Below are 13760 nucleotides of genomic sequence, written 5' to 3'. Positions count from 1 at the left end.
GTGACTCAGTAATACATACATACGTTCTTTTTGTATTCTCTTCCATTACGGTTTATCACAGGATATTAATTTTTTATTTTTGCAACTTTAGGAACTCTACTTTCAGAACCTCTCAAAAAGAAAACAAGTCATGGAGAAGAAAGAGAATAACCGAAAGCTTCGGGTTTGTGTTGCCACTTGCAACCGTGCTGATTATTCTAAACTTGCCCCCATCATGTTTGGCATTAAAATGGAACCTGAGTTCTTTGAACTTGACGTGGTGGTACTTGGCTCTCACCTGATAGATGACTATGGGTAAGATGAAAGCATTTTCTTATGATATTCTTCATCGTAGCATGGTGTACCACAGAGAACCTGGGTCCTGGGCCCCGCGAGCCCAGCTTCAAAGGCCAGCTCTACCACTTAGTTTTTAAGTGGCCTCGGAGGTGTTGCCTAGCACTTCTGAGCTTCAGGTTCCTCAGTCATAAAACGGAGTGGAAACTTGTATTGCAGGTTGCTGTGAAGAACGGAGATAGTGACATAAAGTGTCTATACAGGGATGCTGCCTATTAGATGCTTGGCAAATTATAGCCATTATTATTATACTACTGTTATTTGCTACTACATTCAGAAATGCCATTTATAAATGTATATTGTGTGAATATAATGTGATTCTATACAATTTGTTTTGTGAGTTCTAATGCTAATTGTACATGAAAAAATATGTATAAAGTAGTAGATACTGAACAAGATTTTAAAAATCGAATCTATAAGATTTAGAATTACCATTACCATTGATACTTATTTTGATGACATTAGGTTTCTTATTGATCACAGTCTAAATGTGAAGGATGAAACTTGGGAAATCTTTGAGGGAGCAGAATGTATGTACCAAAGATGAACATCCATTGTTTTATGTGTTAATAATAAAGTGGCTTTAGTGCACCCTTGTGGCATGAAAAAAGTAATGCAGCCTCTGAAGAAGGTAAGAAAATACACTTTGAAAGAAGCTTGTGTTAAGGTAAAATTGTCTTTTTCAGACTGTCCTTTAACAATAAGATAATAACGGCAAAAACAAAAACTGCTTCTAAAAACAAATTTGGCAATTTGCGATAAGAAAACACTTTTAAAGACTAGAGCAGAAACTTATGGATAGCTTAAAAGTTCATAGGTTTTTAAAATGTGCAATGAGTTTTGGCTATCTAAGAAAACCCGCTTGAGTGTTCTTACATTATTGAACAGAAACTGGACAAAGTAAAAGAGGAGTTTCCGTTACAACCTGAGGTAGAAATCTAAGTGTGTTCTTTACTTCTTTGAGAGAAGTGTGGCAGAAGACTGGTAGGGGAGAGGCTTTCACAGAGACGGTGGCAGGTCTCTTACCTGCCTGCCATAGTAATTAAGGGGGAAGGTAGTGTCTGTCAGGCGAGGCTGTTAAAATGGAAACTTGACTGGTACTTACTGGAAATATTTGTCTGTAGTGCATTCTTGCACAGGAAATTGGTTGCTTATGGGGAGAAGCATGGGATGACTGGAAAACAAAAGTGAGAAGCAGCCTTTTCACTGTGTAGTCTTTTGTATCCTGAGTTTTAAACCACATGATTGTATTATTTAAGAAGACATTAGGGCTTCCCTGGTGGCTCAGTGGTAAAGAACTCACCTGCCAGTGCAGGAGACGTGGGTTTGATCCCTGGTTAGGGGAGATCCCACGTGCCATGGGGCAGCTAAGCTTTTGGGGCATAACGACTGAGCCTGTGCTTAGAGCCAGAGAACTGCAGCTGCTGAAGCCCAAGGGCCCCAGAGCCCGTGCTCCACGGCAGGGAGGCCGCCAGCGAGCGAAGCCCAGGCACTGCGGCCGGAGGAGAGCCCACGCAGCAACGCAGCCCCAGCCCAGCCAAAAACAATGCATGAATACAATAAATACAGAAAATAAAATACATAAAACAATACATAAATAAAACCCGTAGGGAAAAGGGAGGACGTTCAGTCAACAGAAGCACTTAGCTACCTTTCTACCTCAACTAGTTGGATAATTTTTAAAAACATCATTTTTACACTCTTAAGGATTGGGCAAAAAAATTCAAATGAATAACAGACTCCTCAGGAATTCATTGGTTCATTTATCCAGCACATTTTTTTTCAGATTGGTATTACAGGGTTTTTTGTTTTTTGAAGTATAGTTGATTACAATGTTGTGCTAACGTCTGCTATATAGCAAAGTGACTCAGTTACATGCACATATACATTCTCTTTTGTATTCGTTTCCATTATGGTTTATCCCAGGAAATTGGATATCCTTCCCTGTGCTATATATACAGTAGGATCTTGTCGTTTATCCATTCTAAACATAATAGTTTCCATTTTCTAACCTCACCCTCCCAGTTCATCCCTCTCCCTTCCCTGATTGCCCCGGCAACCACAAGTCTATTCTGGATGTCTGTGAGTCTGGTTTTTGTAGATAGGTTCATTTGTGCCAAATTTCATTTCATTTATTAATTTGGCCACACAGCGTGGGCTTATGGGATCTTAGTTCCCCGACGAGGGATTGAACCCTGACCCTCAGCAGTGACAGCACCAAACCAGTGGGCTGCCCAGAAGTTCCCTGAATTACCTATTTCTTCTTGATTCAGTTTTGGTGGACTGTATGTTTTGTATGTTTCTAGAAAGTTGCCCATTTCTTTTGAGTTGTCAAATTTGTTGGCATATAATTGTTCATAGTATTCTCTTAGGGGTTTTTGTATTTCAAGGTAGCAGTTGAAATTTCTCCTTTTATATTTCTAATTTTTAAAAAATTTGAGTTCCTGTCTTTCTTTTTGGTGAGCCTGGCTAAAGGTTTGTCAGTTTTGTTTGCCCTTTCAAAGAGTCAGCTCTTGGTTTTACTGATTTTTTTTCAATTGTTTTTTTAAATCTCTATTTTATTTCCTCTCTGATATAAATTTATATTTTATTTCCTTCATTCTGCTGACTTTAGGTTTTGTTTGTTCTTTTTCTAATTATTTTAGGTGGTAGGTTAGGTTGTTTATTTGATATTTTTTTTAATTTTTTTGAGGGAGATCTGTATTGCTATGAACTTCCCTCCAAGAACTACTTTTGCTGCATCCCATAGGTTTCTGTATAGTTGTGTTTTCCTTGTCATTTGTCTCAAGGTGTTTTTAAATTCTCTTTTGATTTTCTCACTTACCACCCCCAAGCCTCTTATTTTAGTAGCATGTCATTTAATATCCATGAAATCATTTTTTTTCCTCTTTTTTTTCTTGTAATTGATTTCTAGTTTTGTGCTCTATTTCAAAGGGATTCTGATTATGGTTACTGATTCAGATGGTTAGGTATGAACATTCTGTAGGTAGGACAGTCTCAGAATTAAAGCTGTGTTGCAATCTTAGAAGACATGCCTGCCAGAGGTTTCCAAATTTGGTAAAAAAACAAACAAACAAACAAAAAACCCCCAGAAAAACCCAACATTGATGTACATATACAGAAAGGTCAACAACCCTTAATAGATAAATACAAAGAAAACTACATGTAGACACAGCATAGTCAATTTGCTGAAGACAAGAAAATCTTGAAAGCAACAAGACCAAAAATTGCATTTCTTACAGGGGAACTAATGATAAGAATAATTAACTCACTGACAGTGGAGGCCAGAAGACAATGGAACATCGTTAATGTGCTCAGAAAAGGGGAAAAAACCTCTGCTAACCCAGAATTTTTTTATCCAGTGAAAGTACCTTTTAAAAATAAAGTTGAAGTAAAGATATTTTCAAAGAAAAACTAAGCAAATCATCACCAGCGGGTATGTGCTGCTAAAAATGCTAAGGCAGATTCTTGAAACCGAAGAGAAATGATGCCTGTTGGGAACTTACATCTACAGGAGGAGCAACTACAAGCGGTAAAATACATGCGTATGTAAAAGAAAGAATGCCTTTAAAAATAGATTTTAGTCTTTAGAATAGTGTTAAGTCCTGCAGCAAAATTGAGCAGAAGGTACAGAAGTTACCCATATACCTCTCTTCCTCTATACATGCATAACATCCCCCACTATCGGCATCCCCTACCACACCTCGTTGGTACATATTGTTCAAACGATGCACCTCCACTGACACCCCATTATCACTCAAAGTCATAGTTTAATTGGTTTCAACTTGGTGGTGTAAGTTCTATGGGTTTGGACAAATGTATATTGACATCTATCTACCGTTATAGTATCACAGAGTCATTTCACTATTTAGCTCAGTCAGTCAATCGTGTCCAACTCTTTGTGACCCCATGGACTGCAGCACGCCAGGCCTCCTTGTCCATCACCAGCTCCCAGAGTTTACTCAAACTCACGTCCATTGAGTCGGTGATGCCATCCAACCATCTCATCCTCTGTCATCCCCTTCTCCTCCCACCTTCAATCTTTCCCAGCGTCAGGGTTGTTTCAGATGAGTCAGCTCTTTGCATCAAATGACCAGAGTATTGGAGTTTCAGCTTCAGCATCCGTCCTTCCAGTGAATATTCAGGACTGATTTCCTTTAGGATGGACTGGTTGGATATCCTTGCAGTCCAAGGGACTCTCAAGAGTCTTCTCCAACACCACAGTTCAAAAGCATCAATTCTTCGGCGCTCATTTCACTGTTCACTGTCTTCCAAATCTTCTCCTCTACCCATTCATCCCTTCCTCTCCCCCCAGCCCATTTCCTGGCAGTCACTGATCTTTTTACCATTTCCATAGATTTTTTTGCCTTTTCCAGAATGTCATATTGTTGGAATATCCTATATTATGTAGCCTCTTCTTTCATTTAGTAATATACTTTTGAATTTCCTTTATGTATTTTCTTAGCTTGATAGTTATTTCTTTTCAGTGCTGAATAATGTTGCATTGTGTGGGTGTATGATAGTTTATTTCTGCATCCTCTTACTGAAGGGTATTTTGATTGCTTCCGAGTATTGGCAGTTAGGAATAAAACAGATTTTTGTAGATTTTTGTGTAATGTAAGTTTTCAGCTCCTTTAGGTAGATCAAGGAGCATGATTGTTCCTTGTAAAAAAGTATGTTTAGTTTTGCAAGAAACTGACAGACTATCTTCCAAAATGGCTGTATCATTTTGTATTCCCCCAACAATAAGTGAGAATTCCTGTTGCTCCATATCATTGCCAGAATTTAGTGTTGTCAGTGTTCTGGATTTTGTCCATTCTAATAGGTGTGTAGCAGTATCTCTTTTTAATTTGCATTTCCTTGATGACACGTGATGTGGAGCATCTTTTCGTATGCTTATTTGCCATCTTTATATCATCTTTGGTTTAACCCATTTTTAAATTGGGTTGTTTATTGTTGAGTTTTAAGCTCAGGGGCCAAACAAGAAATCCTAAGGGAAATTAGAAAGTATTTTGACCTAAATAAATATTACAGTGTCTCAAAATTTGTGGTTATAGGTTAATCAGGGCTTGTGGGGAAATTTATCATTTTAAATATTAATACTTATGTGAAAAAAGAGGTTAGAGTCAAGGATCCATTTCCACTTTAATAAACAAGAAAGAAAATGAAGCCCAAAGTAAGTAGAAGGGAGGATCAAGGACCAATAGAGTCAAAATCAATGAAATGTAAAAATAGATTAAACAATAAAGAAAGTTAATTGAGCTATAAGTTATTTGTTTAAAATAATAAAATCAACAAGCTTCTACAGAACAAGGAAGGGGTAACAGAAATTACCAACATAGGATAACAAAGAGGATATCACTACTGATCACAGCCATTAAAAGAATAAAAGGAGGCTATTAGGCCAGTAAATTGACAATCAATTTAGATGAAATGGACAAGCTTTTGAAAAATATAGTTTACAGTATTTTTTCTACAGAAAAGATAGAAAATCTCAGTAGCTCTATATTAAAGAAATTTGGTTCATTACCAAACCCTATAAAAATAACTTCCTACAGAGATACCTTCACTTTTGAATCCTATCAAACATTTAAGATCCCATTAAATTCCTATGGGAATCCTCAGAGGATTTTCTTTATTTACAATGTCATAGCTTTTGTAGGAAAATCCAAAGAAATCTATAAAATGACTGCTAAACCATTTATATGATGTATGTAAAAAATCCTTCATAATCTGAGAAAATATCATAGTATTAAATGGGTTAAATAGATTACAAAATTGTACTGTGATGTATTCTCAATCATGTTAAAATATTATGGGAAAAAATGATGTATAAAGTGGTTAGAAAGAGGGACTTCCCTGGTGGTGTGGCGGTTAAGGCTCCTTGCTCCCATGTAGGGGTTGCAGGTTGGATTCCTGGTCAGGGAACCAAGATCCCACATGCCGCATCATATGGCAAAAAAAAAAAAAAAAAAGAAGAAGAAATCATGGTAATACTGATGGTGCTTAGTGGTAGGTTTATGCATGATGATTTTCTGTATTTTTCTAATTTTTAAGTAATGTTTTATATATTTCCAGAAAAAAAGTCAGATCTTTTAAAATCTAGTCATAACAAACAGGAAACTTTAAAGCATTGAGGATTGCTATTGCTGTTGAAGCATGAGACAGACCTGAAACTGCATTTTACAGAGTGCAATTTAAGCCTACATTTTCACCCCAGTCAGAATTATGCTGCATGAATGGTACCATACGAAGAGATTTCAGGAGATAATTCCCATCATTCAGAAATGTATAATATAGTACCATATCAGGTATCCCAGTTCCATACTACTTTTTAGGAGCATTTATAAGTAACATTTTTTCTGTTAAGTGGCATGATTTCTTTTAAAAAATTTATGTATATATTTTCAGTTCAGTTCAGTTCAGTTGCTCAGTCGTGTCCGACTGCAACACCATGGACTGCAGCACGCCAGGCCTCCCTGTCCATCGCCAACTCCTGGAGTTTACTCAAATGAGTAAACTCATGTCTCATGAGTAAACTCATAAGTCTACTCATGAGTTTACTCATGTACGTTGAGTTGGTGATGCCATCCAACCATCTCATCCTCTGTCGTCCCCTTCTCCTCCTGCCCCCAATCTTTCCCAGCATCAGGGTCTTTTCTAATGAGTCTGTTCTTCAAATCAGATGGCCAAAGTATTGGAGCTTCAGCTCCAATGAATATTCAGGACTGATTTCCTTTAGGATGGACTGGTCGGATCTCCTTGCGGTCCAAGGGACTCTCAAGAGTCTTCTCCAACACCACAGTTCAAAAGCATCGATTCTTGGGTGCTCAGCTTTCTTTACTGTCCAACTCTCACATCCATACATGACCACTGGAAAAACCATGGCTTTGACTAGATGGACCTTTGTTGGCATATAATATTTTTAAAAGGAAAGAAAAAGTTGTGATCACTGTAGAATGTAGTATGTTTTTTCCTAATAAAAAATTCTCTCTCCGAAGTTCTCCCTCCAGGTGCTCACTGAAGCAGGCACAGGTGAGACCTGCAAGGCGTGGGAGGTGTCGATCTAGGTGGTGACTACAGGGGCGTTTGTCTGTATGTTTATAGCCTATGGTTTTAATTCTCGTGTGTAAGTTATACTTCAGTTTATTTTAACAAGGAAATTTTGTGAGTATTTCTCCTTTCAGAGTTAATGTTGATGTTTTTATAGCCCTGTATTTAAGAACATGCTCTCGCATTTTTATTTCTCCCTGCTTTAGAAACACGTATCGCATGATTGAGCAAGATGACTTTGACATTAACACCAGGTTACACACGATTGTCAGAGGGGAAGACGAGGCAGCCATGGTGGAGTCAGTGGGCCTGGCCCTCGTGAAGCTGCCGGATGTCCTTAATCGCCTGAAGCCCGACATCATGATTGTGCACGGAGACAGGTTCGACGCCCTGGCGCTGGCTACCTCCGCCGCCCTGATGAACATCCGCATCCTGCACATCGAGGGCGGGGAGGTCAGCGGGACCATCGACGACTCCATCAGGCACGCCATCACGAAGCTGGCCCACTATCACGTGTGCTGCACCCGCAGCGCGGAGCAGCACCTCATCTCCATGTGCGAGGACCACGCCCGCATCCTGCTGGCGGGCTGCCCCTCCTACGACAAGCTGCTCTCCGCCAAGGACAAGGACTACATGAGCATCATCCGGATGTGGCTAGGTGTGTGTCAGGCTCCATTCGGTCTGTAGCTGCTTTGGTCCCGAAGTTGGTTATGTTTCAGTCCTTTTGGTAGCTGTTGTGTATAGAAGGTACCATTAGCAGTGGGAAGGCTAAAATTTTAGTTCATAAATCTTGCCCTGTGGTGTGACTTCACCTCTCTGAGACTCATCTTTTCTAAAAGGTAGGCTTAATGGACTGAATTTTTAAAATCTATGCTATTTTTATATAACAGAATGCTTTTCATCCGTTAAATACAAAGTTACAGGTGAATATTTAGTTACAGGGACAGATCCTGACATATCAAAAAGGGGAAAAAAGGAAGCTACAAATTGTATAATGTGATGCGATTTTTATAAAAAACAATAGCATAATAGAAAAGTTGGTAAGTATGTACACCAAATCATTTATAATATTTACTGCTGGTTAGTAGAATTATGGGTATCTTTTTTCCTTTTTTTTTTTAGCACAATAAAAAAAATTAATGCCTTTCTTATGGACTTGTTAAAATACTCAGATGAGATAATGTTGAAAGGAGTTGGCCATAAGTACTTATAAGGGATTATGATTATTGTTAAAAAGCAGAAGTCATAGTTGTGCAATTAGAGTTTGTTAGCCCTGTAAATAAGCCTTAAGGAAGGTTGTTCATTTATCTTTAGATCAATGATCTAGATTCCTGGAAGTTACTTTTTGCTAATCAGAGACAAAGAAAAAAGATTTGTAAACAATGTCAGTTGGTTAATTTATAATGAGAGTACTATCTTGAGGATAAATCAGAACTAATTGTCTGTTTAGGTATGTAGGACTCTCTGTGAAAAGGTAGATCAGTTGAATAATGAAGTTAATGAATAGTAAATTAATCTAGTGGTTGTATAATTTAAGATTTTAAATCCAGATCACATTAGAACAGGAAAGAAATTGAATTTTTTTTACTCTATAGTTTAGCCCATTCTGTGTATTTCTTACCCCTGGACAGATTTGTAGCTGTCAGGGAACCTGTCAAGATAATGCTAACGTAACAGACTTCGTCTCTCAGTCTCCCCTTCCTTCATGCTTCTCAGTAAGCATTCGTGCACTCTGTTCTGGTTATACTGTTAGCTTTGTATGTCTTCTGAAAAACTTATAATGGATAAAAAATAACTCTTATAAAGCAGAATACAACAAATTTGTACTTGCGGGGCTTCAGGTTCTATTCCTAATCATTTAAGCAGTTTCTCTGTGAAAAGAAGAATGGCAAAAGAGTAAAAACTGGATTTTTTTTTAAGCCAGTGGGGGAAAATAAGACGTTTTCTGCAAAGCTTTTACCTGCTTCTAGACCTACAATTTCTGATGTTATCCTTCTCCTTATAGGAAAAATAGCATTGGGTAAGCCACTCAAACATACAGCTTTGTAACCAGAATATTAATAAATAACAGCCCTAATAAAAAATATTAGCAAAGTTAAATAGACATGTTAACATTTCTAATAATGAAAGAAATACCATAGTAAATATAGAACTTTTGACACAAAACCAAATAATGGTACCATAATGGAAAGGCTTTAAATAAATGCTTTAAATGTGTGGAAGGCCTGAAGCTGCTGAGTTCTGGAGACAAAGGCAAATCATGTCAAAGTCATACATCACATCGAGGAACCAGTGTGGGATTTGCACAGAATATGTTATTACTAGGGATGGGTAGCTCCAGCCCATTGTCCTGTGTTTTATTTTTCATTTTTTTTTTAAGATGTCTAATTTTTGCTCTTCTGTTTTCCCTTTTTAATGAAGAAACTGCTTAAATGGCTCCATATATATCCTTAAGTTACAAAGTGCAGTCCTGCTGCATTCTGCATTATAGGGTTATTTTCTGTATACTACAAATATTTCTCAGTCACACTTAAAGTAGAAGATAAATGAGGTGTGGAAAGCTCTCACGTGGTAAACTGTTGGAATTTTTCTTCCTCTTCACCTTCCACTTGCCCTTAGCCGTACGTTGTGTAGAATGATCCTCTGGGACCACAAAAGCTCTGTTCATCCCCACTCTCAAAGAACAATTGCCACCAAAAAAGAAAGGCACAAAGATCAAAGAGACTTGCCCAATAAGTGTTCTCAAGACAGAGTACATGGGCAGACTGAACTCCAAGAAAGCCTGGGGTGAGGGGCCTGGTGACAAACACACTATTTCACCACAGCTCGTCTACATTTGCTTTAAGGTTCTCAGCAGTCAGTCCTGGGGAATCATGAATGAATAGCTCAGCTACTGCATTAAAGGTTGACATCATTCCTCTGTTTACCGGTCACAGATGAGCTGATTCTCATTGTAGAAGTAACACATCATAGTGGGACTAACCTGCCTGCGGCCAGACCGCAGCATACACGTTTCCATATCTGTTTTCAGCAGACACCTGTTTTGTTGGTTTCCTTCTCCCCAAGTTTTTAATTCTCTCTGAACTAGTTTCTTTCTCATGGCCTTGCTCTATATCTAATAGATTGCCTGAGTTTGTGTTGATGGCATCTTTGTTTTTGATAGTCTTTTAGGCCTTTAGACCTTTTTTCTGCTTTGTACCAAAATGTAATGATGATATCCCCATGCCACCCCCAGTTTAGAACATGATGGGTCCAATAATTTTTTTAAATAAAATTTTGGAGCCTGTGGTCTTTTGAATAATACTGAAGATTCTTAGTAACAGGTCTCTTACTATTACATCTTAAAAAATAACTGCTACTGGTTGAATTTGGATTAATGATAAACATGGTTCATGATAAAGTTGTTCATTAAAATTAGTATTTATTCGTTCATTAAAACTTAGTGAGTAGGAGCTTCCCTGGTGGCTTAATGGTAAAGAATTGGCCTGCCAATGCAGGAGAAACAGGTTTGATCCCAGGTCTGGGAAGATCCCACGTGCCACGGAGCAGCTCAGCCTCTACACCACAGCTACTGAGCCTGTGCTCACGGGCCGGGAGCTGCAGTTACTGAGAGCCGAGCGCCCTAGAGCCCGTGCTCACGGGCCGGGAGCTGCAGTTACTGAGAGCCGAGCGCCCTAGAGCCCGTGCTCACGGGCCGGGAGCTGCAGTTACTGAGAGCCGAGCGCCCTAGAGCCCGTGCTCACGGGCCGGGAGCTGCAGTTACTGAGAGCCGAGCGCCCTAGAGCCCGTGCTCACGGGCCGGGAGCTGCAGTTACTGAGAGCCGAGCGCCCTAGAGCCCGTGCTCACGGGCCGGGAGCTGCAGTTACTGAGAGCCGAGCGCCCTAGAGCCCGTGCTCACGGGCCGGGAGCTGCAGTTACTGAGAGCCGAGCGCCCTAGAGCCCGTGCTCACGGGCCGGGAGCTGCAGTTACTGAGAGCCGAGCGCCCTAGAGCCCGTGCTCACGGGCCGGGAGCTGCAGTTACTGAGAGCCGAGCGCCCTAGAGCCCGTGCTCACGGGCCCAGGAGCTGCAGTTACTGAGAGCCGAGCGCCCTAGAGCCCGTGCTCACGGGCCGGGAGCTGCAGTTACTGAGAGCCGAGCGCCCTAGAGCCCGTGCTCACGGGCCGGGAGCTGCAGTTACTGAGAGCCGAGCGCCCTAGAGCCCGTGCTCACGGGCCGGGAGCTGCAGTTACTGAGAGCCGAGCGCCCTAGAGCCCGTGCTCACGGACCCGGGAGCTGCAGTTACTGAGAGCCGAGCGCCCTAGAGCCCGTGCTCACGGGCCCGGGAGCTGCAGTTACTGAGAGCCGAGCGCCCTAGAGCCCGTGCTCACGGGCCCGGGAGCTGCAGTTACTGAGAGCCGAGCGCCCTAGAGCCCGTGCTCCGCAGCAGGAGAAGCCCGAGCACCACAACGAAGAGGAGCCGCCGCCCACTGCAACTAGAGGAAGCCTGCGTGAAGCAACAGCAGTCGCTGCCCAGCACGGCAAAAATAAAGAATTTTTAAAAATTAGCAAGTAGAACTAATTTCCAGTTCTATGAGATAACATAGGCGCTGTTGCAAAATGGTTTGTTATTTGACATAGCACTCTTCATCCAAATTTTTACACTTTACGTTTTTGCTGAGGAACTGTCCTTGAGAGCCCTGGGGTTGAGTTAAGCCTTTCTGGTCTTTTGAACAGAGTTAGAAACACTGGCATTCTATTGAATCTGATAAGCGAGAGTGGGGAAGCTCCTGTGCATTATATGAAATTTATTTAATGCTCAATCAGTCTCTGAACCCTCTGATTTGCAACACATTATTACTCATTGATGATAAGTCATTAGAAACACCAGTTAGAAACTGGAAAGTGTCACATTTTTCTAACACTTTGAAATATTTTGGATTTTAAAACAATGAAGTCTAGCGTCTGCTATTTAAAGTTTTATATTTTGTTTGTGGTAGCAAGCACCTTTGTAAAATGTTAGAAGTTTGCTGAAGAATCCTTGGACTTGTTGCTAAAAGTTCTTATTGTTAGATCCTAATTTACATGCGCTGCTTAGATTATGACAAACTGTTTTTTCCTTAGAATTTTTAAAAGCATAGACTTCGGGGTCTTGCTTTTCAGAATTTGCTCCTTCCTCCTGTAAGATTCTTAATTAATGAAGCCATGTGATTTGATTTTCTTTAAACAGGTGATGATGTAAAACCTAAAGATTACATTGTTGCTCTCCAGCACCCTGTGACCACTGACATTAAGCATTCCATAAAAATGTTTGAATTAACATTGGATGCACTTATCTCATTTAACAAGCGGACCCTAGTTCTGTTTCCAAATATTGATGCAGGTAATTGAACTTGAAAGTATGCCACCTACCTTTCCAGTTTTGTTTCTATCATGTCTTCTTTTGACTGACATTCCTGTCCTGCTCATCTTATCATTGAAGGCCATTCTGTTCTGAAATGTATTCTGATTTTCAAAGGGTCACCAATTTTTCAGTAGATTGAAGAATTTGTGATATTATTGTCAAGTCTAGTAGAAACTTAATAGGAAAGAAATACTTCTAGATCTCCACTCTGTATTTTCATGTTTAGTCTCTTCCTCCAGTTTCCATGCAGTAGCCAAGAGATATAAACCTCAGAAGTTGAGTGTCTGTAGGAAAGTAGTGATCCCACTGACCACAGTAGAATAGCCATTATTGTTATTTCTTGTGAACATTTTCCGTTTATCTCGTAAACCATTTAACAGCTGGCTCTTTTCACAGGGAGCAAAGAGATGGTCCGAGTGATGCGGAAGAAGGGCGTTGAGCACCACCCCAACTTCCGGGCCGTTAAGCACGTCCCGTTTGATCAGTTTATACAGCTGGTTGCCCACGCTGGCTGCATGATTGGGAACAGCAGCTGTGGGGTGCGAGAGGTTGGCGCTTTTGGAACACCTGTCATCAACTTAGGGACGCGTCAGATTGGAAGAGAAACAGGTATTTACCTTTATCTTTCAACTGACTAGGCTTACTACGTGTGTTTGCATTATTACAGGTATGCATGTGTCAGTGCTGCCATACATGTTTATGAATAAACGAGTAAATGAGGTTAATGACCAACTGTAGCCTGAAACCTGTAGATAGTACACATATTACCGAAGTTTTTAGGGCTCTACTTGTATTTTTATTGTCTTTGTAATAGCAGGGCTAAAAGTGTCTTAGTTAATTATGGTCTTTGATAGTTGTGTTTAAGAATGTGTTTAAATGTTTAAGTATATGAATGCTGGCCTTTCATCTTCCTGGGCCCAGTAAAATGAAGGGGGTCAACAATACCCTTACACTTTTGGTTTGAGCAGTGGGGTTCTCTTTCCTGATACGG

General features: G+C 40.2%; 1 protein-coding gene across 4 annotated transcripts in view; it reads left to right on the top strand.

The window, feature by feature from the left end:
* GNE (glucosamine (UDP-N-acetyl)-2-epimerase/N-acetylmannosamine kinase) overlaps positions 1-13760 on the top strand; it is a 53967-nt gene that overhangs the window by 23037 nt on the left and 17170 nt on the right. For 3 of the 4 annotated variants that reach the window (XM_065907787.1, XM_065907789.1, XM_065907791.1), the window contains exons 2-5: positions 92-294; positions 7593-8044; positions 12596-12748; positions 13166-13378. In XM_065907787.1, coding sequence (XP_065763859.1) covers positions 92-294; positions 7593-8044; positions 12596-12748; positions 13166-13378 — 1021 coding nt within the window. Of the gene's footprint in view, positions 1-91; positions 295-816; positions 965-7592; positions 8045-12595; positions 12749-13165; positions 13379-13760 lie in introns of those variants that run through there. The other variant, XM_065907790.1, reaches the window with a different exon arrangement.

This window comes from Muntiacus reevesi, chromosome 17 (assembly GCF_963930625.1).
Source record: "Muntiacus reevesi chromosome 17, mMunRee1.1, whole genome shotgun sequence".
NCBI lineage: Eukaryota > Metazoa > Chordata > Mammalia > Artiodactyla > Cervidae > Muntiacus > Muntiacus reevesi.
The sequence above is the reverse complement of the archived record's forward strand: the minus strand, read 5'-3'. Positions and strand labels throughout refer to the sequence as shown.